This window comes from Cyrtonyx montezumae, unplaced genomic scaffold (assembly GCF_038088225.1).
Source record: "Cyrtonyx montezumae isolate F1298 unplaced genomic scaffold, pur_monq_1.0 scaffold_16, whole genome shotgun sequence".
NCBI lineage: Eukaryota > Metazoa > Chordata > Aves > Galliformes > Odontophoridae > Cyrtonyx > Cyrtonyx montezumae.
This window is the reverse complement of record NW_027071892.1, coordinates 9,345,266-9,372,353: the sequence shown is the minus strand read 5'-3', so window position 1 is coordinate 9,372,353 and position 27,088 is coordinate 9,345,266. Positions and strand designations below refer to the sequence as shown.

Genomic DNA, 27,088 nt, shown 5'->3' with positions numbered 1-27,088 from the left:
AGGTCCCACCAACTACCACTGCTTGAAGTCAGACCGTTAACTGCTTGAGGGAATGGAAGTCTAAAGCTAGAACCACCTGACAGCTGCTTAAAGCTTTCCACCTCCCTCCCCACCAACAGCCCATCGTGCCTCCTTACCACAAGTAGCATTGATGAACGAAACACTGAAGAGAGAAAGGTTTGCCACCCCAGGAGGGTGAGCACATCGTGTATCTGATGCCTGGATAACCGTCACTTTTCTGTCTTCCACCCAGCGGGGCAACCAGGAAAGTTTGCAGTCACAAAAAAATGGATTCCAACTTAAGTTTCTGTAATAGGGAGATCAGAGAAAAGTTACGCCTTGCCTTGACAATGGGAAGCATGTGCTAAGTGTTAATTACAGCAATGTGCAGATCCCTCACTGTTCCCATCTGCGCAACTCCAGCAAAATGCTTCAGAGAGAACTGCTAGGGGAGCTAATGAATAGGGAATCAAGCAATAATTAACATGATTTTTCTAGAGGCTAGAATTAGGCGAGTACTCCAAGTACTTTTTTCACTCTAGAAATAATTGTTGCAATTAGAAGCAAATTACAGACACAATCTTATATTTAAAATAGTCTGCCATCTAACAGCCATTGGATGTAATGGCAGCCTCTGCAGCTAAGGGAGACTATTTAGAGCTCCATTAAAAAATAGCTAAGAGAATAAAATTGATCTGTCAAAAAAGAAATGCAAAGTCAATGATAATCTTTCCATGCGGCAGTTTAATGAAAAGATGGAAACTTTAATTGCAGCTAAGCTTGATCCAAATTACAGCCTTTGGCATTCAGCTGCGAACAGGACAGAGATGGAAAGATGTTTGTTTAGCTGACGCCAGCTGGGCTGGGCTGCCACAGGGGCTGAACCCAGGATTTTTATACTGAAAGTACCACTTTGCAGGCCAGCCTAAGCAGGGACAGGCTCACTTGGACACAGCAGGAATCCCTTCTGTCTCTCCAGTGCAATTTTCAAGCTAAAATGCAGAGCTGACAATGCTCTTTGTGCCTTGTCTTCATGGAGAATGTGTAGCTGAGCTTTGTTCTTGCTTGCTAAGAAACAGCACAGGGCTGATCCTTTGGCTCATCCAGATACAGAAATGCCATTTTGTGCTGTGATTTCACGTACCTCTCCTGAAAATGTGTGGCATCCCTTTGCCACATATCCTTCACATATCAACACATATTTTAATTACTTCAATTAAAAATCATCATAAGCATAAGAACCTGCATTGCTTAGGGAGAAGATCTTCAAGTGACTTCTAGTGACTTTGACGCACATGTGGCAGGTCAGTGCCCTTTCATTAGGTCCCCTGGTCCCAAGGTGTGACCGTGACCATACAACAGGAACGAGGGGTGTGGCTGGAGACAACGATCTCAGCAGAGGTGGTGTGGAAGAGAAGCAGAGGAGGCAAGAGCGTAGCAGCAGAGATTTGAGGCATCCAGGAGACAGAAGCAAAGTCTGAGAGGAGTTTAGGGTCAAGTGGCACCAACAGGATCCAAGAGCAGGATACGGCCTGAGGAAGAAATTGGAGAGAGTCCTGCAACTGCAGAGGGTGCAGGAGGATGAGGAAGCAGCAGCTGGAAAGAGGAGGACAGGTAACAGCAGGGAGGCCTGGTAATGAGAAGATGGGAGTCATTGTATGTACTTGTCCCTCCACCAGCCAAGCAGATTTAGGCTCCCTGCACCAACTCTGTGTTTCCTAATGCTCACAAGTTCTCAACATGCCACAGAGAAAGATGAGGTTTAGACTATCATAAACTCACCAAGGGAGCAGTTGTCAAGCAGGTAGGGCTGGATGGGTAAACGGGCACTAAGGGCTTTAGTGACCAAATTAACACAAACAGGAAAGCATGTGCCATGACACATGATGGGAAGGAGGTATGGTACATGGCTCAGATCTCCCCAAGGCAGCACTTAATTCCCAGGGAAAGTCTCAATAGGGAACTAGGAAACAAGGAGGATGAACTTACATTTCACTTAAATTAAATAAATTATCAAATATTCCATCTTCTAATGTAGAAATCTTGTTGTGGCTTATATCTCTGTAAAAAAAAAAAAACAAAAAAAACAGAAAAATGAGTTTTAAAATTGTTCATCATACTGGTAACAAATTCCTGACCAACAGAACAGGATCAGCCTCAGTCCCAGTCTCTGCTTGGTGGCCACCTACCCTCTGATCACTCCCAGTCTCAAAAACTATGCACATACAATGGCAAAATCTTCTGCGAGGCATTAAGTCACAGAATCACAGTGTATATGAGGTTGGAAGTACCTTCTGAGGGTCATCTGGTTCAAACCTTTCCTCAACCAAGGCCAACTGGAGTGGAATGCACAGACCATGTCTAGACCCCTTCTGAACATCTCCAAGGAAGGAGATTCCAAACCCCCCTGGGCAGCCTGGTCCTACGCTCAAGTCCAGGTAATGATGGTAGGCTATCCTGGCTATCAGCTACCCAGGTTGAACCACCAAATCAGATTTGGGTGCTAGCTGTATAGGTGCATTTTTTAATCTGACAGTCCATTTTTTCTTAAAATACATTTAACCTTCTCTTGGAGCTATCAGTAAGTAGTAGTGCAAGCAATGCACAGATATGTACAGCTGGGGCCCAATATGAGGTCAACCAAGAACAAGGCTAATTCGTGACACATGAGCATGTCATGGTACCAGCCCAAACGCACTCTGCTAGCTGGAGGACTAGAAGTGTGCAGCATGTACTTACAGTTTTGCCAGAGAAGTCAGGCTTCTGAACATCTGGACATCTAAAGCACTGATCTTGTTTCTGGAAAGATCCCTAGAGAAAGAAAAAACAGTTTTCAGCTTTTGTTCAACTTTTTGTCATTCCTCCATCGGTGAAGCTTAGAAGAGCCTCTCTCCAAACTCCATCCAGACTGCAGACAGAAAGGTTTCGGTGTGTTAATGTGGAATGGTTCTCCAAGCCAAAGAAAACATCTCTCCCAGCTACAAAGCATGTGCTGCTCCCCGCTTTGTATAACGTGTAGGAACAGACTAGGCCTACCGTTATTATGTATACCGTTCTACAGCACATCTAGAGCAATCACACTTAATTAATATCTTACTAAATTTGAGGTACCCTTCAAGAAATGATTCTATTCTATGTTTGAATAATGTAGACTAAATTAGTAATTAACTTACTGAAAAAAAAGTGAACTTCCACGTCTGTCTCTCATGCCAAAGAACAGGAAATGAATTACACAACTGATAGGCTCAACTTTTAATGTTTAAAGATATTATCAAAGATCTCCTAGAAACAGCTTAAAAGAAGTACCTAAGAATATTTTCTATATTAAAAATCAAGCCAGATTTTCCCTTTAAAATGAAAAACATTTAAAAAAATCTTTAATTCTTCCCCTGTAACACTAATATCCTTCAATTTATCCAAAGCAAAATTCTTTTTGCCATCTGGTTCATTTCTCTTCTTTCACCTCGTGTCCTCTTTTTCAATTGTAAGATGACACTCGGCTAAGAAGTGAGATCTCACTGATCAGTCTCTGCCTGCTCCCTATAAGCTTCAGTTTTTAGTTCCAAATGAATCTCCTTCAGTTAAAAACACCAACACTCTTCTTCTCCTTTCAGGATCTCTGCAGGGCTGCAGGACAGGTTTGGGCACACAGCCCAGCTCCTACAGCCACACTGCACAGAGTCCCAGCTCCCTCCTCACCTTTTTCCCTAAGAGCACCTCATAATTTCTCCTTGCTGTCTCACCTCTTATTTTTGTCCCCTAATGGATTAAGTCTCAGTTTGATCTGATGTTTGAACTTAATTTATCTGAATGAAGAGAATTAAGCCAAACTGGCAGAAAAATTACTTATGATTCCAGGAAACCATGGGGATAAGTAACAGGGATGGATGTCTCTTTAAAAGATTTATTTTTCCCAATTTTGCTGTCCAGGAGTTCTTTGCCAAACTGAGAGTGGATTCAGAAGAGTTCACCAGCAACACCAATAAAGAAAGCCAAGAAATGTGCAAAATAAAAGCTCAACAGACACTTAAAAAGCAAGTCCACCAGCCAGGCATGCAGCCTGCATGGAGGGCTCTGGCAGGTGAGCAGGGCCAGCATCTTCCATCTTCCAGCTGAGCTGTGCACACACTGGGCATTGGGTGACCTGGTGTAACAGGGAGAGTGTTTCACTTCTCCTCTGAGACACCTGGATGTAACCCAATTAATTCTGAGGCTGCACCTCACACACCAGACAGAAAGAAGTAGTTTTCCAGCTTGGATGTCTCATGCTCTGCCCTTCCTGCTCCTCACTCAGACAAGAGAAACTCCAAACCCAACCGCCTGCTGCTACAGAGCCAGGGCAGTGAGCACAGGGCAGGGCATGGTGTGCAGCACCACAATAGCACTGGGAGCTGTGTGGTGTCCTGCAGCAGCCCCAAGCTCATTGCTGTCCCTGCAGCTCCCTCTGCTTCCCTCTACCTCTCGTTCTCCTGTTTTGCAAGGAGGAAGAAAAGGTCTCCAAGAGGGCTGCCTGCTCTTCTCCATCCCCCTGCAGTGCTTTGAGGGCTCAGTCCTGAGCCTTTCCAAGCCCCTTACAAATACTGCTTCTCATTATTTCCACTTCACCTCAGAGAAAGCTTCCAAACTCCAGTTAAGGGATAAGCCGTGCGCCAAGAGCCCAAGCCCTCAGCTCCTGGGGTCAAACAGCTTCATCCCAACCCTACAGCAGACACAGGAGCAGGCATCATGCAGTCCTGCTGTAAGGTTGCAGGGGCTCCTTCTCTTGGGCCTTCTCTCCTGACAGCTCTAACCTGGTGTCCTTCACAGCTGTTACTGTCTGAGCTTGCCCATCTGTCCCACACCTACTGCTGCACCCAGCCAATGCAACCCAGTGCCCTGCACACAGAGCCTCTACAGCAGGCTTCCAAGAAGAAAATGGGGCTCGGTTTGCAGGCTGCTTCAGAGATGCTCTGCACCCTTGGAGATTATAGTTAACCCAAACCCCAGCAATGCCCATGTTTTGTTGCTCAACTACAACCTGCATGCTCTGCAAGAAATCCCCATACCTCCAACCTCACAGCCTGAGCTCACATCCCACACTGGTGGAAATGCTGATGTCTTCTACGGGACAAGTCACTAGAGGGCAATCTACAAATCAAAGCCTAATACCTTTGCTATTTTCCACCCTCACCAGCACGATCTGATGAAGAACCAGTATAAAACCTCCTGGCTTTCCAACTCCCCAGATCTCCGTGAGGAAGCCAGGCTCCTGCAGACAACCCAGCCCTGAAGAAGCCAGGAGTGGTGATGGGTGCCAGCAACTGCCACCTCCAGCCACCTGTTTGCCTTCTCCCACTGTTCCCTCTCCAATTTGTATGGAAAATAACATACCTTCCTGGCATGGGAAAGAGGGCTGTGAACCAAAAGAGGCTAAAAAAATAAAATCAGGATAGGAAAGAACTGCTCGCCAATAAAACCCCAGGCACAGGCTGTGGGACGGAGCTCAGCCTCTCGGTGCCACAAACTGCCACAACTATATTTTCCCAGCCCACTGCCAGGCTGGAGGAAATTCGGAGCAGGCTCAAGGCAGGGCTGAAGCCAGCAGAAAACAAAGCCCTCCATTGAATCGCAGCACACATGCTGACTGCTGCTCTGCCCACGAGGAGAGAGAAAAATTGTGTTTAATTGTGTGGCGGGTGACACCAGGAACACGGTGTGCTCCTGGAAGAGGGCAGTGAAGCAGAAGCAGTCCCAGCTTCCTGATCCCACCTCAGTTTCCACATCTGTAAAATGGAGCTGCATGCTGCCAAAGGGGCTGCGAGGGCTCGGCCTGCTCCTATGAAGAACTCTTGAAAGCAGAGGCATCAGAACACACCACCAGTGACTATGGAACCGAACTGGAACTGCGTGAAAGATGCCTCGTGAAGAAAGCTCCTTGTGAAGCTTCCCAGCTACCTCCCAGAATACAGACACATTTGACTTACATGCAGAGTGAAGGAGGTGTGAGAAAACTTCTGGAAGCGGGCTCACTCATGTGGGGAAGGTGAAGCTGTGGGTAAGGGAACGTTTGGTAATGAGGGCATCAGCCTGAACCTTGGGAGCCTGCAGCTCCATCCCAGCCCTGCTACCAATCCCTGCCTGAGGCTGGGAGAGCCACGTGTGCTGCAGCGAGATGACGGCAGGGACAGCATCCACCTCACAGATGGCGTGCAAGGACACACCAGTCCCTATCAACGCCAGGGACATCCCATGGATGGGGCCGGAGCACTTCCGGGAGTTAAACACACCCAGCACCCTTGTGCCCCTGAGCAGCAGCAGCCAGCATCCAGTGGGCAGGGAGAAGCTCTCCACGCCTCTGTGGCAGCCCTGGGGAGCTGGGTGGTTATTTCTGCAGCCTGTGGTGGACAGGCTTTTTTTTTGTGTGCTGCTGTTTTTTTTCCCTAATTCCACAGAACATATAATGCCGAACGGGGTATAGCACGCCTCCGCCTGCCAAGCCTGATATCATGCTCTCATTATGTCATTTGCGGGCCTGCTCTGCCTTCATTTCACAAAAAAGGGAGGGAAGAGAAGGGGGCAGTGCTGGCTCGTGCCTTCCACAGCCCTTTTGGTGTGCGGAACCCAGCCAGAACAGTAATGGGAAAAGCATCCACAGACGGAGAAGCGTCTGTGCAGAAAGGAGCGGCGTGCAGGCTGGGGAAAAGCTGCAGCAATTCATTAGAAAGGGAGCTCCAGGCTGGTAAGCTTCAGCTTAGCTATGTGCTGGAGGTCCGTGGAGCTCCAGAGTTGCTTATAGGGGGCTTATAGCAGTGAGAGGGATAAAGCGTTTGGCTTCCAGCACACCATGCTCACCTTCTCAGTCACAGGAAAATCTAGCCCCCAGCCTCACTTTAGTCCGGAGACCATGTTTCCACAGCATGAGCGGCCACAAGGACCCATGGGATCAAAGCAGACAATGCTGCCTAACACCATCTACAGCCAACAAGCTCCAACATTCACGTGCTTTAACAGAAACCACTACTCCCCTTGACTGGTTTAAAGACATACAATTTCAGTGGACACTGCCTCACTTTCTGCTCTGTGAATGATGAACAATTGCTCTTCTTTATCTTCTCTGCCCCACTCCTGATTTCAGAGGCCTCTCCTGTATTACCTAAACCCTCGTCTTCTCAAGCACAACTTCAAGTGTGAAGAGCTCCCCATTTCTGAACCTCAGCCCACTCCACACACCTCACTGGCCCCAGACATGATGGATGTCCAGGCTGGAGCTGTGCAGCTCGCAGGGACAGAAGGCACCTACCCAGCGAACGCCCGCAGCTCTCAGGGCTCCTCTGCTCCCTGTTCTCACCCCCACATTAGGTCACACAGTCCCCAAAAGACAGGCTGCAGCATGTACAACTCACGGAGCATGACAAGTGACAGAGGGATGCAGGAGACAGCTTGTGAGACACAAGCCACTCCTTTCTTAGCAGCAAGAGGCAGCCCAGACACAACGCCATCTGAGGTGTTACCATGGCAAATGCTCTGCTGGGCTCCAGGAACACAAGGCAGCACAGTACCTCTTGCAATAGTGCTGTGCCTGACGTACATAATAGACTTTCCAGAAAAGTGGAGGAAAAACCCTATGTGTTTTTTCATGCTTGAGCCAGGAAAATTACAGTTTTTTGCTGATCTGATTCCTTTTTCACTTCGTCTTTTGGCTTGCACCTCTCCTAGGGAGCACAGCAGAAGTAACAGCACTTTGTGTGCAGAGTGGGGAATAGAGATTCATGCCACAGTGGCTAAGGAAATGTGAAAAAACTCCAGCTCACTCAGAGCAGAGCTGGGAGCATGGGGGAAAATGCTGCAGTCCTGCACTGAGCACAGGGGCATCCCGGCTGCAGACTGAGAGCAACGTTGCCTAAACATCCCCCAGGCAAAATGAGCTCCCAGTGCTTCTCCACAAATGGGAGTGCACGAGCATATGGAGATTTTTCATCACCAGCTACTGGTTTTAGTTGCTGGTGTGAGGCCAGGAAAAGAGGGCTTTGCCTCCTGCCCAAAGCCATGCAGCAGAGGGGCACTGCAAGCCAATGCATGTTGCTGCAGAGGCTACATTTCACCTGTACAGATCAGCATGCAAAGAACAGCAAAGCTGCTAGAGATGGAATGAAGATGCAACAGTGTCCAGGGAAAGGCTCACTGGGAGATGCTGTAGGTCTGCGTGGAGTGCTGCTGCAGCTGACAGGCAGAGGGAAGCACCCTTGCCTCCACAAGGCTGTCACAGCATGCTGACAATTTATTTGCTCATTCTGAATTTATGAGTTTCAAATGCTGGCTCAAGTCTCAGCTCTCTCTAAGGAGTTTGCCCCAAAAGACTTTTTCACAGATATTCATCTAAAGAATAAATGTTTCTCTTCCCACAGTAAAATCATAATTGTTGATACGAAAATGTAAGGCAAGGCTACAAGCATTTACGCAATGTTCGTACACTTTGTGCTCTCCTGGGAGAACTGCAAAACACTCTCACATATGCCCTTGCAAGGCAGATCAGCACGGAGACAGTGGTGTTCTATGTGAGGAGACTAAGATGTGATGCCCAGTGTTGCTGCAGGCCCACTGCAGGGCCAGGAGCACACGGAGCAGCCCTACCACTGCCTGCTCCTGCTGCCCCTCTGGGTGCCTTCCCCTTGCAGCCAGCACAAGGCTCTCTCAGAGCACTCCAAGCTGCAGGAGTCAATCCTGCACATCCTTCTGCTCCAGGCACAGGTTCCTGCACACACTGCAGAGTGGCACGGAGCGCATCCTGCAGCTCTCAACACAGTGAGTGAGCTCAGAGGTGAAGCTGAGCATTGAGTGTCTGGGTTCCTTACGGCATAAGAATGGAACTAATCTGAGCCCTGCATGAAAGGGAGCTGAGCTTGGGACACCTCAGGCCCAGCTGTGCCTACCCTCACCCTTCCTGGCTGCTGTGCCTGCAGCTTGGGGAAGGTTTGGGGATCTGGTGCTGCTGAGCACACACCAAAGGCATCGACCTCCAGGTGGGAGCCGTCTGAAGCACAGCTGAGTCCCAGAGAGCGGCTCCTCGCATCCCACAGCCAGGGAGCTTTTCTCAGACTTTCCCAAATATGGTTATAAGCAGGACCAGGGATGAAGCCACTCGAACAAAGGGGACGTGTTACCTCATGCAGTGATGTCATGTTCTGGCAGGGCAGCCTGTAGGCCATGGCATCACGCGCTCCATCCCTCCACTCCCCAGTCAGGAGGGTTGGGTGGGGGCCTCGCACACAGGAGGCTCCCAGGAACTGGAGTGCTGCTGTCTGCACAGGGACCCACAGAACTGTTTGATTTACAAGCTATTTTTAGACTGTGACTGACTTCATCTCCTTGTTCCCAACATTTAAACAATGGAAATGCGAGCAAGGGGGGCACTGGGGAGTCTCCAGAACCTTGTGCACTTGTGGAGACCACCGCTGGCACTGCAAGTGGAGCTCCCCTCCACTAAGAGGTGGCTGGAGCTGGCGTACAGTAAGGCTTGAACATCACCAAGGAGAAGGCACTCAGCCCTGCCTGGCCTCTGCAACATCACACTGAGAGATCACAGCAGAGAAGGCTAAGTTTGGGAAAGCAGCAACTCAAATATTTAAATAAAGTTGATGTCCATAATTAGTGCTGCGCATAAACAAGCTGTCTGCAGTTTCAGCCAGCTAAATGTCAGCCCTGCAAATATATATGTTTGTTTCATGGAAAGTTTGCAAAAAAACCAAAGATCCATCAAAACAAAGCATCCTCCCAGCACACATGGCACAGCTCAAGCAAGGAGACAACACTGAAGCCTGCAGTCCAAATCCAGCTTCTCTCCAAGCAGATAACCACTTCTCTCCCCAGAACACTCCCAGCCAGGGGATGCCCATGCTCACTGGCACCACACACTGGCACATGGCTCCTCCAATACCCACCCACATCAGCATGTTCAGAGCCCCGTGATATTTAAGTTTAACCATGGCATGTGAGCCCTCTCTAAGCTGCAATTTAGGAATTACACAATTGAGCTACCAAGTGTTCAACCCTGCTCACAAAGTGAGGAGTTCCCAATAAAAGATCAGGTATTGGCGATAGTAATTCACAATTGACATAAAGGATGAAGTAGATGATATTCAGGTCTTTTTTTTTATTATTATTATTCTATTTTTATTTATTCTAATATGAGGTTTTTGCCTGAATAGCCATCTTCCAGATGTCAGCAAGTGCAACAACGCAACACCATTCTTTCCCAGTGCTGCAAGCCCTGCTGTACACAACAAGGGAGAGCCACAGGCAGTTCACAGCATGCAGGAGGCAGTGCATCAGAGAATCATAAACGTTAGAAAAGACCTCTAAGATCAACAAGTCCAACCACCAATCCACCATGGCCACTAAACCACGTCCTTAATGATGAACTGATAGCAACAGCACATCACTGGACTGAGAACAGCGAGAGGCAAGAGGAGCACAGAACTCCAAGAAAGTCTCCATAGAAGCACACGTCTGGTTTGCAAACACTGACACAATATGAAAACAATATTTGCATAGACTGTTCCTTGGAAACCTTCTTGGGAATCTGTGCTCAGCATCCCAAAAGGAGCAGTGAAACAACTTGGGCATCAACTGCAGCAGTGTTGGTGCAAAGCCATGAAGCAGCAAGAAGGGGCCTGACCAGGACTCATGAAAGACTGATGATTTGATGGGACCAGCACCTCCCAGACAAAGTTACCTATGTATACTAGGCAAAATGGACAATCCAGACCCAGAACACCGAGAAATAGACAGGGAAAGTCCCAGGGTCAAGCACTGCTGAGCTGCTGGCAGTACAACAGCCATCACTGCCCTCTGCTGACATCCCCTTCACACCCTGCAGTACCATAGCACCCTCCCTGCTTCAGACTTCCCACCACCAGAGCAGCAAAGACACAAGGGAGAAGCAGAGCTATCATATTCCATGGCTGTCTCCTCATTAGTCATTGCCAAAGGGAGTGCCAGAGAGCCCCCAGCCCCCACATGCTGCGGGGCACAGGGCAGTAGCTGCCTGCAGTGCAACCACCTGGTGTGCCACCATCCTGTGAGTTACCATGTCATGTAGCATCACCCTCTGTGCCATCACCTTTCGTGCTCCCACCCCATGTGCCACTACTCAGCTTGCCACCATCCCATGTACCACCACTGGTGCAGACTTACAGTCACCCCCATCAATGTGCAAGCAGTCACTCCTTCCAGCACCAACAAGGCTGGCCCAGTAGCCAGATCTCTGCAGACACTTCCTACGAGCGATAACACTCCCTCAGACACTTTCCCTTTTGTATCTGACAGTACGTGTTTGTTTGACCTTTAGCTAACATCAATCCCTAACAGACGAGCAAGTTTTCCAAGTTTCCCGGGTGGCTGCTAAAGAAAAACATTTTGGTGTGTATTTTAACTGTGTCTGTCAAATGATTTTCACCTCCAATATGTTTTACCAACAGCATTTTCACACATTTAAGACTCTCCCTGCTCCAGGCTCTCAGCAGCACCCTTGGGCTCCGAGCACGGCTGCCAGCTGAAGAAAGTTAAGGTGGGAAAGGGACAAGAAGCAAAGAGAGGGACCACTCACTCTAGCTGGAAAGACACTGAGCCCCTTACTCATTTTCTTCTCCTCCAGGCAGAGAACTCTGATTTGTGGCAGTCGCATTAGCACTTGATATGTTTAAAAATAGCACAGAGTAAATGGTGCTGCTCTGTGAAAACAACGATGCGAAGCATAACCACAGAGTTCACAGCCCACTGCCTGCAACAGACAACCCACAGGCTGGGGAGCCTGAAGAGAAAGAGAAGCACAGCATGCTCAAGACCAAGACTTGGCCAAACCTCGGCTGCAGCGCAGTCCGGTTTGTGTTTTCCTTGCAATCCTGATGCTATGCCTGCTTTCTGTGGTCTCCTAAGTGAAGGACAAACTCTCCAGATGTTCTGCAGCTCTGGGACCCACACAACACATGAGCTGGTTTGGAGAAAGAGAGGGGAATGGGACATAAAGCCACTCACCTTTCCCTTTTGGTAGTCTGCTTCTTACACTAACACAAAGCAACGAGAGTGACTTGCAGGTTTTTAAGGCTAAAGTCCAATGACTCTCATACTGCAAGCCACAGGACTGTGCTTTTGTACTCTCAGCACAGCATCACTGGTGCTTTTGTTTTCCCCAGCCTGCTGACATACATGCTACAGAGGTAGTCAGCAATCAGTCTCTGAGACTTCACTGCAGCACAGCTCTTCGGGGTGACTCCAGTTTGCTCTTACATTCTGAAGCCAGTATTTAATCCCCTCAGTATATGTGCTGATTTCTTTCTTTCCAATTCCCAACAAATATACGTTGCTTTGAGTCAAATACCTACAGAAATCATATGTGTATTACATCAACATCATCATCTTCATCTGCTCCATCTGTAAACTCACTTAAAAGGCAGACATTCATGAGATCTATTTTCCGTAAGTGAAAATTCCACATTGGTTGCCACTAATGACACTATCCCCCTTAACTTTTAGCTTCTGTCCATACTGTACACAGCATTGTTTCTCCTCAGGTTAGAAAACTGGGACACCAGGTTAACAAACACTTCTACCATCCCATTTACCTTCTGTTATCATTGGCATTGTGCTCGTTTTGGTCCAGTCCTCAAGAATTTCCCCGCTGCCCCAAAATTCCCTAAAAGAGAACGTTAATAGCCCACAGTGCTCCTCAGCCAGATCTTTAAAAATTCTTGGATGCAAAATATCTGAACTTGCTAGTTTAAGAAGGTCTAACATTAATAGCAGCTGTTTAACATCCTCTTCAGTTACTGTTGGAGTGGAAATTATTTCATCATCCTCATATGATACAAATACATCACCAGGCTTTTCTCCAAATAGAAAACAAATATTTACTGCATTTTCTGTATTTTCATTGATAATTTAATCGTGATAGTTTACTAACAGACCAATACCATTTAATCCCTTTAGCTCCTAATATTATTGGGCAACTTCTTAGTGTTCTCAGCTTTCCTGGACAAAGATTGTTCCTTGTATTTTGCTTATCAGTGTCTGATAGACTTGTACTCTAAGCCGATGCTTGTTGCTATCAACAATTCCCTTGTGTACATAACTGCCTTCACATACCCTCCAGGCTCCACTTCGCTTTTATGTGGGGTATGAGAGGCAAAGGTAGCCTTGTATTAACACAGAGGTGCACATCAGAATCAAGGCAGATCTCACCACCAAAATCTTAACGGCCCGAATGAGGTTCTCTCTAAGAGTGCTACAGGCAGGGTTTGATCCAGCACCCATACCCAACAGACTGGATGCCTGCAGGATGTTTGCACCCAACAAGCCAACCTTTTCATCGTTCCTTCAATCCACCTCCAGCAAACACTAAGACACAGCACCGTGCAGAAGCCAAGCTGCACGCACAGCCTGCACAGCTCCTGCAGGATCTGCAAGCACTGCGTGTCCCTGCAGCACAGCAGCACCCAGACCCGCAGCCTGCTGCAGCTCCAGGGGCACAAGCATTGGGCTGCTTACACCCACAGGGCTCTGAGTGACATTCCCAGCCTGGGCACAGCTCCACAGGGCGCCGTGTGCGTGTGTTTGTTTGTGATTTTGTGAATAGGGCTGCTTAGCACGTTGAGTCCTCCCTGTGGGGATGATGTGTTACAGCGGATTGGCTCTCTATTCCCCGAAGGAAACATCTGCACATTCCAGACACATTTTGTAACGGGAGTGAAACCCATCCTTGAAGTGAAATTTTACAGCCTCCACAGCGCAAAATAACGATTGCTGGCAAGAAGCAGTGGAAAAGTAATGTTTAAAATATTATTACAGGGAAGCGGCTGCCAGAGCCTCAAATTAATCACTTGGATGTGTCTTTGGAGCCGAGCGGCGCGTTATGTAACGCCGGCCCACCTCCACCCGCTGCTGGCCCTGCTCCCCAGCCCAGGCAGCACCCGCACCGGCCCACCAACACCAGTTGCATCCCAGGGGGGTCATCTTCAAGGGGCCGTGGCCTAGGTCACACTCCTTCCATGTACCCCACCTGTATCATGAAGGAAAAGACCAGGATACTTAAGCCAGGTGAGGCAGCAGGTGGTTATCTGTATGGTGTCTTCTCCCTCATCCCATAGTACAGTGATCTGTAACTAGCAAGAACAAAATATGAGAAAAATGCAACTGACATACTAAAAAAAAAAAAGTAAAAAATGCTCTAACTGAAAGCAGGAACATAAACAGCAGTGGATGCAGACATATCTACGGGGGAGGTAGAAACAAAACGTTTGGCAGTCTATACCAACAGCAAGAAGTGACATGAGTACAATGAGGGAAACCACTCCTGTGCTACAGCAATCTGAGAAAAAAGCCTGCAGGTCCTCAGGCAGTAATACTCTGTCAGGAGTCATGATTGCAAGTGCTCAGGCTGCAGGTGGGCTGAGCAGACGTCAGAGGCGATTTTGGGTGGCCCCAGGAAAGGCACAGATGCTGCCAGGCTGCTACGAGCTGTGCCCAGCTGGGACCACAATGAGCTGCTGCTGAGCCTGGCACAGGGGTTTGGTGCTGCAGATGACAGCTCCCGAAACCCTCGTCTCTTTCCTCTGTTTCTGACTGGGCATCAAGCACCAGGGTGACTTCCAAAATGTTGGCCAAGAATTCAGGCCTACAGCATCTCCACTACTCCTGAGTGCAACTGCCATATCCAACAGCATTACCTGGGCTAGTTCCTAAAGCACATCTGCTTTCCTTTCCCAGCTCACTTCCATGCTCCCTACATTCCTTGGTGTCTAAATATTCTGTGTTTGAAATTAGATAGACAAACAGATACATCCATAGACAAAGAGACAGACAGATATTTTGCCCCCCAAAGGGGCTTCATTATTCAAATCTGTTTTAGCAAATACAGAAACAAATGAATCCAAGGCTGTTGTTTTAAATACCTAAAATATGTGCTTTGTAAAAAGATCCAGACAACAGTTTTGCAGGAGTTGCTGTGTCTATCAGTTAAACACATTTATAGAAACTGTCCAAATACACACCTAGCATTGGACTGCTTGACAAGTACTCACAATCAACCTTACAGGTTTACTCCACGTAAAGGAAGAAAAGCAAACCTGATTAATTAAGCATCTGAAACCAAACATCCTAAACCCTGAGCAGAGGCAGCACACGTGGCATCAGGTGGGCTGCACCTGGAGGCTTCCCTGTGCCACTGCATCTGCTGGAGTCTGAGATGATGGCATTTCCATGATTCCCAGGGACAAAGGGCTTCCAGCCTCCTGCTTTGCTGTAAACATCTCTCAAGCACAAGGACGTGGTAATTCAAAGCCAGGCCCATGAATCCCTATTGGAACGCAAGCATTCAAAGAACTCATTTAAACAGCAGCTTCAGTTGCTGTTATGTACCATAAATCACAGGGCATGATAAAGACCCAGAGGGATTCTGCTCAGCAACTGTGAGGGAAGAAAGACAGGCAGAAGGAGAAAAGGGAAATGGTTTACAGAACGCCCAAGGACAAGCCTCTCCCTAATCCACGTGTTCCAGTGCTGTTATTGATATGAGTTCCCCCTTTCAAAGGTGGTTGTTTGGTTTGGAGGGCTCTACTCGGAGTGTTTTTGGAATACGTTTGCTACAGATCCTTTAACATCCTACTTCTTTAAACAAAAAACAATTAGAACCCAATATAGATCTGCTGGGTCCAGGACAAAATGGATTTGCGTGTTTCTGGCATTAATAATGTGTCGTTGCGTTGCTTCCTTTCAGCATTAGAAAGTCTTCTGTGATGCAGTCTGAATATTTTGACTCCAAAACACATGGATGTTCAGAGGCCCCAGAGTAGGCATAAAGGGAAATCAGCAGCTTGCCTGGGCCCAGAAGGGCCCCAAGCTCTGAGGCAGGGCTGCCCCCTCCATAAGACCTTGCAAACAGGCAAGGGAAACAATCACCAGTTTGTTCTCCACACAAGCTGGCAGGAAGCACAGCTCTTTGCCATCACAGGGAAAGGGCTGGCAGTTCCTCATGCTGCTCCAGCACAGGGGACGTGGCCACTGCAGCCTGCAGCACTTTCTCCTCTCCCTGCCTCTGCATTTGCAATTAGAACTGCAGTGTATGGGTGGAGGAGCCCTTGTTCTCTTCATCCTTGGTCATCTATTGCTCTTGGTTCAGGTACAGAGGCTTGAGCAGAGACAGCTGACCACACGCTTCTCAGGAAGATGGAAATCTTTCTCAAGGCTCCTCAAACACTCGGATCAGACCCACAAGCCAGAAGCAATGTGGGGTTTGCTCTGGTCACTGCCCATACTTCACGCTTCAGCAAGCAGCCAGGCTCCGTGTCTGCAGATATCGCTGCCAGCGCAGGGGAGGTCCTCCCCAGGTCAGATGTGCGCCTGGCCTGGAGGAAGCGATGCACATTTCTGACTTGTTTCTGAATCCACGTGCACAGGAATCTGCTCAGTGTCCTCCTCTGAACCCCTCCTGGTTTTAGCACTCTCTGAACTCTGGGTTTTAGTCATATTTCTCTTATCAGAGGAGATGGACTTTTCCCTGCTGAATCCACTGAAACACCAGAATCAGGCAATTTTAGAACAAATCCTGGCAAGAAGCAATGGGCCAAATTCATCCCTGACGTCAACAGCCTCACCCCAGGGATCCACTCATCTTGATGCACTGTACATGAAGAGATGCTAGCAGCTCATCAACATGCACAGGGTACAGATGTCACAACCATCACATGAACAATGCTGCAGCTAAACAGTCTGAGCCTGACACCACAAAAGGAAATGTTTGGATCTCGTGGGTTAAACAGGAGTCGCACATCCAACTCTCTGCCTGTTCCTCGGAAAATTTAAACTCTAGATAGGAGAGAGCCAAGATTTTAACATGATCTGCCTGTGAAGAATAGCTGTCCACACTTCTGCCAAATATTAATGGCTGATAAATCCACTATGCGGCAAATCTGGGGGTATGGGGTGGAGACCAAAGGACAGATCCCTGGAAAGAGCTCTGCAGGAATGCTCCAGTCCAGTCATCAGCTTGTCCTGGAAAGACTCAGCTGACCTTGAGGTAACCTGCTCCTGCACCGCTCCTCTCTGCTCAGCTCTCCCCCTCGACAGTCTGCCCTCCACCTGTCCAGAGCCATGAAAACAACTTTCCTCTGACCTCTGGCTCAGTCCAAGCCCTCTTGGGCTTGCTGCTGCTGGTGTTAGCTAAGCTTCCGTGCTGCTTTACTGCAAGACCTCCAGCAACTGCAACTTCTTCCTACTGTTGCTGCCAAGAAGGGCTTATGCTGCAGAGTGGGCAAGCTGGGGCTGTGTTCCAAAGCCACCGACTGCTCAGAAGGCAGGACATGAGCTCTTCTTAGGAAGAAGTCCTGTGCTTCCTCAGGGAAAGGCACAGAAGGCCCTGATCCTTCACAGCATCCACAGCTCAGTGCCAGGCCCAGCCTCTGTCCTGGCATATATATACATCCAAGTCAGCACACAAAGAACACATCATCTCTTGAGCATCTTTCAACTCGGCCTGAGCAAAGGTAGGAGGAAATCACAGCAGCCACTCAGCAGACTTCCTCCTTCTGTTCCTGCAGACTGCAGTCTCTGATCAGCTCTGGAAAAGAGATGGCTGTCCTTAATATTAAGCAAGTAATGCAGACTCGGTCTGATTTTGTTGTGAGGGAATCACAGAAAGGATAATTTCATTCATCTCATACTACAGGTCATGCTAAAGGGAGGATCACCACAATCTGTTCCTTTCTCCCACATGACTAATGCTCACAGCCCTTTTTTAAACTGTTATTGTGTGGAATAAACTGCCGGGGGGGATGGAAATGGCTTTGCAACTCCACTAATCTTCCTAATGATTTAATACCTGTGAGTACAACTGGGAGGTATTCCTTTCCCGATCGCATTAAAAGCTCTTGTATTAAAAGTCTCACCACACTTCAGCATCTTATTGTGGATTATTATTTTTTTTTTTTAAATGAAGCCAATTTCTCTGGAGACGGAGTAGGGGTTTTGTTCCCCCTGTCCCCTGTGATTTTTAAAGACTTCTAAATGCCTGCCTGGGGGATTCCAATACATTCTGGCACAGATCCTCCACATAGTAGCAAAGCTAAACAGGGTATGGCTGTTATTGTAGAGATCACTCACTGCCAGCACAAATACACAGACTGGGCCACTCAACCTTTTGCAGCGGGAAAGTCACGGACAGTTGATGATTCACAATCAGCATTTTTCTACTACTACAGCCACCCTTTTTCTGTCATTATTTTTCCTTTCTGGCAAGCATCCCTTTCCTGCAGTTTTTTTGATGCTTTTTTTCCCCCTATTCCTTAATCACACCAGCAAGAACAGGCAGGGGACATCCCAGAGCCCACAGTTTCACTTCTGCACCTACTCAACATGCCACACACCTGAACCCTGCTGAGATGTCCCTGGCAAAGACTGTGGTGGTTTAGCTAGCTCAAGTTAGAGTATTCTAGGCGTACAAGACCAGAATGAGGCCCATGCAACACCACTGTCCCCCTTCAGACCTCAGAATAAGGCTGAAGCGGCTTCATGGCCCATGTTTATGCTGTCTGTCCAAGGGTGAATCTCACCTACTCCACATTCCATTTTTCCCTTTTCATTTGCAAAGCCAGGAGATGCTTCCTTCCCAGGTGAATACATTCACACACACCAAATGGTAACATCTGCTCAAGGACCGTGTGTTCTCCCCTGAGCACTTGCTAGGACCAGCACAGGGCTCAGGGCAGAAGCCCAGCACCGAGCCCAGGTGCAGGATGCACTGCCTGCCCACCTCCCCTACACCCATTTCATAGGGCTGCAGCAAAAGGGCTTTCCCCTGGAGCTGGATTCTTGCTCTCAGAAATACTTTGCTCATTATTCATATGAAATCTTCCCTTGTTCAGGCTTTTTCCAGAGATCCCAGAAACAGGTCCTCTGTTGATCCACCTCAGCCACAGGCATTCACTGCTACCTAACGCCCACTGCACATCACACACTTATCAAAGCACACAGCATGAAGGGAGAGGCGAGCCATCACAGACCCAACCGGGCACATATCACTGGAGAAGAGACAGACAAAACCAAAAAAGACCATCCTTTCCACCTCATACTTTTTTCTCTACGGTAAATAAGCTGATTTTGTTGTACTCTACAGAAAATGTAACAACAGCAAACGAAAGCAACTCTCCTCTCTGACATGAAACACTGAAGGACATGGACAGACAACGGCCGTGAACTACAGCTCAACTTAATGAGTACGTTAAAAATTACTCTGTCCCATTCTTCATAAGCTGAAGGTTAAAAAAAAAAAAAAAAAGGAAACAAAAACATGAGGGTGATTGCATAAGAGGGTGTTAGTGGTAAATACAAACCACCAGTAAATTTACTTTGTTTAAAACGGAAAGAGCATGAATCCAAGCAATGCCAAGCCCCTGAAGCACTAAGGGCAGAGGCTCTGGACAAGCAGAGGTGAGCAGCTTGCAATCCCACACTATGTGGTTGGCAAAGTGGGTGCCAGCGTGCCCAGCACCGCTGGTGCTGTGCCCTGAGCCGGGACTGGAAGGTTACCAAGGGAGGCCTGGCACAGCAGCATGTGTAAATTCAGCCTGATCCCTTCTTGGGCTCCGCACAGAGACTCCAGAGGGTTTTGGTAAACATCCTTGGTAATATTTGGACACCGCAGCAATGTCAAGAAGTACTGCACTCATAAATCAGACCTTACATCAGCTCTGCTGGCAGAAAGAACATCTGACCACTTCTCCAGTTGTACCGAGCCTCAGACAGCATCATCATTTCTCAGGATTTATAGGAGACACTGAGTTAAGCTGCATCTTTGGTCTTATGTTAAATCACCTTCTTGCCAAGGCTAAAAATTGCTCTATGTGTAATCACAAACTGAGGCAAAAGAGTGAAATAACAAATTTCATTCCCATATAATAATAACACGTTGCATTTCCATAGCACCTCTCTGCCTCTCAGATCCAAAAGGACATCACCAGTGTAACTCCCTGAAACCCTCTGCACGCACAAGGATTATGTCATCCACCACTGAAACACGGCCACTGCAGACAGAAAAGGCCCTGGGCTTTGTACTAAAAGACAAAAACCGCCCCTTGTTCACCCAAGTCATGCTGCCAGGTTCCCCCCTTTCCAACAGCAACAACCCACACTGGCTGCACCCCTCTTTCTGTCTGCACAACAGCAGCAAAGACTTGCTGGAAGCTCTGCTGTGTATTGGTGGGTTCAGGAAGACAAAGACCCTGAGGGTTTTCCACGTTAACACAATGAACAGTCCCTTCTTATCCCTTGGAAGGCTGACAGAGTGCTACTGTTTCCTTCAAAATGAAATAAAATTAGAAGTACATAGGGGTTGTAAGTATCACAGGGACTGAAGAGGGATTTCACACAGGCAGAAGGACTGAGAAACGTGTGACGCAGAACTTCCCAGCCCAGCGCACACGTCTGATCTCGAGGCAGACTGAGCTGCAGACTGCCTTTGCTCCGTTACTCCTTTCCAACATTTTCCACACTCTCCTGCCAAGAAAACTCAGAGAGCTGCCTGCCATGTCTGGCAAGTTCTTCCTACTGCACAGTCCCCCCAGCTTGCACAGGCAGGCACGCAGCAGGATGTCTGCAGAGCTCTGTCTTTGCTCCACACCAGGGGGCTGCTACTCCTGCAATACCTCTAATAGGAGCAGGTTAGGGAGGCTGTGAGGTGTGCTAGGCATTTTGGGTTCTTCGCAGGCAGGCCAGCTCCCCAGCTCCCATGGGGTCTGGAAGCCTTTCGCTATAAGCCACGTGCGCATGCTTAGAGCATGGTTGAAAATGCAAGAAGGGTTTATTCTTGCAACTGCTGTCCCCATGCAACACACAAATGCAGACCTCCTGACCTCAGATGCCTGAAATTTTCCCAAGGAAAAGGGACTGGGGAACAGAATTTGCTGGCCTTTATCAGCATGACCCAGCCCCTTCCTTGGAGTCCAGGAGATGTGGCACAGCCATTCCTCTCCCCAGAAATCTCCCATGGATTAAATTCTTTCCAATCCACTTAACTTCAGGTTGTTTTGTTTGATTGATTTTTTTTCCAAAGAAACCCTTTCTCAACTGCAGTGTCAGAACAGAAAAAAACTTACAACTTAAAAACACCCAAAGAGGACACTTCCCACAGCCGCCATGCTCTGAGTTTATGGGTCTTCTGTCAAAGCATTTAGTATGGATTTCATATATTTCTATTACATTCAGAATCGTCAAATATTACACCATTTTTAGGAAGCCACCTGGAGTCCCAGCTCCCACATTCAACACAATTTGAGGAAATGAAAATTTGCATCTGGGTGTCTTGTATTTTTTTTTCTTTAATTTCCTGCAGTGTGAAATAGGAGCAGCAATAAAATCAAATCATTGGAAACAAATGACAATTGTTTAATGGAGTAAAAAAAATCCCATTGCCTTCTAGCCTGCCTGTGCCACAGCTACCACAAGCACGGCTGCTCACACAGGTAGAACAGGATCCAAGTCCGGACTTCCTCACTTTTATGGGTTTAAATTGGATCCCACTGGGTGTTTAAGGCCATTGTTGATCTGCTAACACATTCTGCAGCCTGACTAACACCAAGTGTGTTATTTTTCAGTCGTATTTGGCTTGTTTTGGCTCCACCTGCCTGTCACAGCAGACAGCAGAGCGAACAGAGCAGCACAATCCCAGGTGGGTGATAAACAGTGCTGTGGATGTGGGTGGAAAAGGGATAAGAGCTCACCAGCTACTCTGTTACTAAAAAAGTGTTGGGACAAGCGTGCCAATCCTGGATTCAGTGAGGCCAACTGCAAGCCATGCAGCGAAGCGAAACAATAGCAGAAGGACAAAGATGAAGAACTAGAGGCCCCAGACAGAGAGGTTAAAGGAGGAAGGTGACTGCCCACCAGCTTGGCTACAGCTGCAGTACCTCTGCTATATTAGCCAGGCCCTTCTGCATTTGTACCAGTGCTACTAAAAGCAATACTTAGCAATGTTCTGCCCAGTACTTTCAGGAGATCAGGGATTTTCTTACCCACTTTTTCCTTCCCCCCACTCCCCTGAAAAGTCGCCATCAGACTCTTGGTCAATGGCACACACTTAACTGGCAGCAGGGACAGGCAGGCCCAGAGGACAGGCTATTTTTTTATCAAACACCCTGTGGAACCAAGATTTTCCCCTACCAGGAAGAGTCTTTTGCAACTGGATGTCTCTAATCTGTGGATTTTGGTGATCTCAGAATTCTCCCTCCATGGCCTCTTCCCTTCCTTGCCAGACTGCGGCTTCACTGTAATGCAGGCAAACCAGGTTGGGAACATCATTAATAGCATGGAAAGAAATGGGAGAGACTTCCCGAGAAACACAACCACAGCAACAGTTCCAGGAGCCCCTCCCTGCACAACAGCAGCTCCCAGAGGATCCTGGAAACAGTTGGCATGCTCATCCTACCTGGAATCCAAGCAGGAAGCTCAAGAACTGCAGCCTCCGTGGCCAGCAAGCTGTCAGCCCAATAAGCCACTCCATGGGCAACTTCTTGGACAAGGCAAGAGTGGGGAGAATTCAGAACAGGAATGGAAGCTGAAGCAAGAAATCTCATTCCACATTTTATATACAGATTTTCAGATGTTCAGCAGTCAAAAACAGCTTCTTCCAAGGCTAAAACTGAAAGCTTTGGATTTCTGAGAAAAGCAGGGCTCCCACAGCAGCAGCATCCACAGAGCCCATTGCTGTGACCTGACATCACAGATCTATGAAACCCTTACACTATGAGAAGTCTCAAAAAACAAAACAAAACATGCAAGAAACCACCAGTAAATTAAATCCACCCTTTTCTTGCAGTCACCTACCTGTATTGATGTGAAGACAACCCCAAAACTACAACTTTTGGCTCAGAAGTAGGGAAAATAACCATAGCAAAAATTCCCCAACTAATGGTGTCTGTACTTGGTTATTTCCTAGTTCAATGTATCATCCAGTGCACTTCAAAATGCTTCTCCTGCTAACAACACTATTTAATAAGATGCCACGCAGGGAGTCTGGGTAGCTTACAGCGAGCAATTACTGTTTGTAATTTCAAGTTGGAAACAAGCAGATTCACAAGTAATCAGTCCATGTCTGCTGTGTGCACAGCCCCCAGGGCTGACACAAGTCACTGGCCTTGACATTCAAAGGCTTACAAGCTGTACCAGCACAGAAATCTAAATCTGTTCTCCTACCTATGTGCTTGTAGAGCAAGCTTACAGTATTGAGTTGAACGTTCCTTCCTATTACTTTATGCCACTTCAGTTTCGTACTATGCATGAAACACAGCCTGAGCCATCAGGCCCCCATACTGCAGTCACACATTTTACATCTGCTCTGCACTTCTTCAGAAGATAGCAGGTCTGTCACAGCTGAGCATGTCACATCAACGCCACAACCACTCTGAGCAGAATGAGGCAAAAGCCAGAAGCTCAGGAACAGGATTTCTTGAGGTCTGAGTGGTGTCTGGGAGGTGAATCAGAGCTGTAAGGAAGGAAGGCAGGCTCAGATTCCTGGATGGAAGGCTAGCTCTGTCTGGCACAGAAATCAGTTCAGCAGTTCACCTACAGATTAAATATTTACCTCTAAACAGCACAAATGTCATATAATCCATCTGACCACATGATAAATCCCCTAAAAATGACTATGTTTTCAGCTTCTTAATTAGCAATCTAAAAGCCCTTACCAATCTTGCTTGAATCTTAATCAACTCCTGTTTCTGCTCCCATGGTACAAGGCTCTAAATGACCATTCCCCAGCCCACTTCTATCCAAAAAAGGGACTCAGAGGATGTACTGAGCTTAGTCATATGAGAAGGAGTGGGCTCCCTAAGCCTGTCTCCTGGAATCATGACATTAAACGATAATCTCTATTTTTTTCCTTCCATTTTTTTTTAATATATATTTTTAACAGCCTCCAAATGTCTCCTACATGGGACTTTAGGCTCAAGGCAACATTTGGCTTTTTTGGGGGTTATTTTTAATTTTGAGATTTATGAGAGGTGGCTGACTCATGTTTTGGCTGGCAGAGCCAAAGGACTCTTGTGAGTAACTGCATCCTCGCTAGTTTATTAAGATAAGTTTTCCCACTTCTGTTTGAGGTGTTGCTGATGCCATTGATTGCTGGAAAAAAAATATTAAAAAAAGCCAAAAACAAAAACCCCACATCTATTTGCCTTGGGTCTCACACAGGTGAAAGGCCAGACATTTCTTTCTTCAATCTCACCTCTGGCATGCACATCCAAAGAGAAATTCCCCCTGCACTGCTCAGCTCTATCAGCTCATTTAACCATCTCCTCCCTCAAGAGAGCTCCACCTCAGCAGAAAGCAAGAAATCCTACACACACCAGGGCTACTGTGACTTGTTAAAGTACAGTTTTGCTTTGCATACCCCGATTTCCTTTCCAGCAACGCACCAAAAAATGACTGAGGAAAGAGTTCGTAGCTAAGGAATTCTGCGAATGATTAACTCCATCCTGCCGATTAACCATTGCTCTCCATTCTCTCACGCCTTGCAGAAACCCCACTTCCGGGTAGCAAAGCCATGCCAAAATCTGATATCCCATTGGTTTTGCTTGCAGAAAGGTCAGGTGATGTGGACAGTTCTGACTCTGAGCTAAAACACATTAAGTGCAGTAATGATTAATCCAGAGCCCCGGCACAAACTCACGATGAAACACAGTTCCTCTTGTCACACCAAATTTCCCTACATTAATCCTGCTTCCTGCAGCTCATCTTGAAGGAACAGTCTCAGCTGCAGATGTAGGACCTCCACTGCACACCAGGAACAGGGTCTGGAGAAAGGACAGCTGTTTACAAGGCAGCAAAGCAATACAGTGACTAGGTGTTACTCCCAGCAAAATGAATCACATCTAAGCCATGCTGTGTTACATATGGAACCAGGACAAGACAGTGAACACAGCTCTCCCACTTCAAAGACGCTCCAGAGTAGAGGCAGCTAGATGTAAACCTGGCTGAAGATACATATCTCAGCAAGCATACCCTTCATTAACAGCTCCATCCAAAATACAGCAAACTTCCCTTACCCAATGGGATAAACAGTGGCTTTGTAAATAAATTACTTTTGGGCTCCAGTCCTGCAGTTCATAGCACGTTGCACTACACAGACAGTAGGATGCACTACTACTTTTTGTTGACCAGCACAGTCCGGGAGTCTCTTCTGGACAGGAACCACTGCTTTGGTTAGCCCAATCCAGCAGCCATTTCCCAGCTGAAGCACATGCACCCCGAGCAAGTCATCTCACACTGTAAGACCTTCGTGTCACACTGGCCCCACATACACGTGCAAGCTCACGTGCTTACCACACTCAGCTGCATCTCAGAAGAGGGGGAAGGCTTGGGCTTAGCTCTGACACGCTGCCTGTGAGAGCCCAGGCAGGTCCACTCTACATACAGACACCTTTCGGTCTCAGTCAACCACTGAACAGGAAGACTTCCTTTTTCCTTTGCCTTACCTATTTCTGGTGCAAGACTCTGAGGATAAAGTGTCATTCAGCATCCTTACATATGGCACCCAGTACTATGAGGTCCTGTCTGGGACTATATGTACAAATAACCACTTTCAGAGCTTAGGGTCTTTTCTGCAAGCCCACACATACTATGCACAGTACGAAGATACAAATGGATGTCTATGGTTTAAGTTGAGCTTTACATACAAATGAATGCCACCACTGCTGATACATCAGAAATTTACTCCACTAGCTCCTTCCTCAACATCCACAGACTGGGAGTAGATAAAAAGGCAAGAAGGCCTCATTCTGTTGTTGTCACAGCCCATAGAGCAAGAACATGGGATCCAGCTGAGGCAAAATGGTGCTCAGCTGCAGTAGGGTGCTGTGGGAGCAGCACCAGAGGCTCAGCCCAGGCCTTTCTCTCCAGAGAGGGCAGTGATGCCCACAATCATGGTTGTAGACCTGCTGGGTGGGCACGGGATGTCCTGTGCCAGCAGCACAGCCCTGGCCTTGCACAGCCATCTCTGCATCTGCATTCTGGGGCTGCACAGCTTGGCCCCTCAAAATGCTGCTGGTGAGGAAAACCCTCTCAGCTCCACGTCCTTTCCATCAGGAGCCTGCAGAGCACATCTGTGTTCTCCTCAGCTGTCTACAGCAGCACAATGAGATCCAGCTGGCTGCTATACCTGCCACAGGATGTGGAGGTGAGGCATAATGCTGCTTTTGGGGGATGATGGCAAGTTGGGGCTGAAGCAGAAACAGCGGCAGGAGGGCAAGACCAAGGTTACAAATAAACCAAAAAAAAAAACCAAGCAAGCATGGGCGTTCTGCTGCCCTGCCCTGTACCTTGCTCAGACTGCAGATTCAGCATCTGAGAGTTGGTACAGGACAATGTTCTGCTGCCTTCTCGTGAGGATGGCAGAGAACCAAACAAGTACAAATTAGAAACCCAGGGCATTTATCCAGCAGCCAAGCACTTAAGCCATCCACAAGCACTTAATTCACATAAATAACCACTACAGGACTCCTGCAAGGCAAGAAACCATCAACCTCATTGCTCAGACAGGGGAGACTGCATGCAGCAGTCAATGACAAGCCAGACCACACAGCCAGGGTCTGAGTTGAAAACAAAAGCAACACGCCCTGTGTCCCCCTGTGTTCCAGCTGTAGGACAACACTGCCCCCAGTAGCCCAGCTCTCTTCCCAAACTAAGGCATGCGCTTTAATTCCCTGATTGTGGAGGGGAATACAAAGGTGGAAACGGTCTGGTCTTATGGGTGCTGTACACAGCCTTCATAACTGCTGCAGAACTTGGCAATTCCAGGAACTGCATGGCAAGCAAATATATAACACTCTACTTCCACTCCCCCTCTCCACGGGAGTGGACAGGAATTGAGGTCAGCAAGCACAGGGACAAAAGGCCTCCATGTTGCTGATGGGACCAACCACCAGCAAATGGAGAGGAGCTGGGGTAGGCCTGTATGACATCAAGCAATCCAAGACACTGCAGTGACTCATTAATGCCCTTCCCAAGCAGCCTAAGAATTTACCTGCTTTGGGGAAAGTTTTGTGTCCTGCAGGAGATTTATTTCCAAATT

General features: G+C 47.7%; 1 protein-coding gene across 4 annotated transcripts in view; it reads right to left on the bottom strand.

Moving 5' to 3' along the window:
• The window catches only part of PKD1 (polycystin 1, transient receptor potential channel interacting), an 81,603-nt gene that overhangs the window by 46,121 nt on the left and 8,394 nt on the right, over positions 1-27,088 (bottom strand). For 3 of the 4 annotated variants that reach the window (XM_065732713.1, XM_065732715.1, XM_065732714.1), the window contains exons 2-4: positions 2,740-2,811; positions 1,990-2,061; positions 138-307 (exon numbers count right to left, since the gene is read on the bottom strand). In XM_065732713.1, coding sequence (XP_065588785.1) covers positions 138-307; positions 1,990-2,061; positions 2,740-2,811 — 314 coding nt within the window. Of the gene's footprint in view, positions 1-137; positions 308-1,388; positions 1,533-1,989; positions 2,062-2,739; positions 2,812-27,088 lie in introns of all 4 variants that reach the window. The other variant, XM_065732716.1, reaches the window with a different exon arrangement.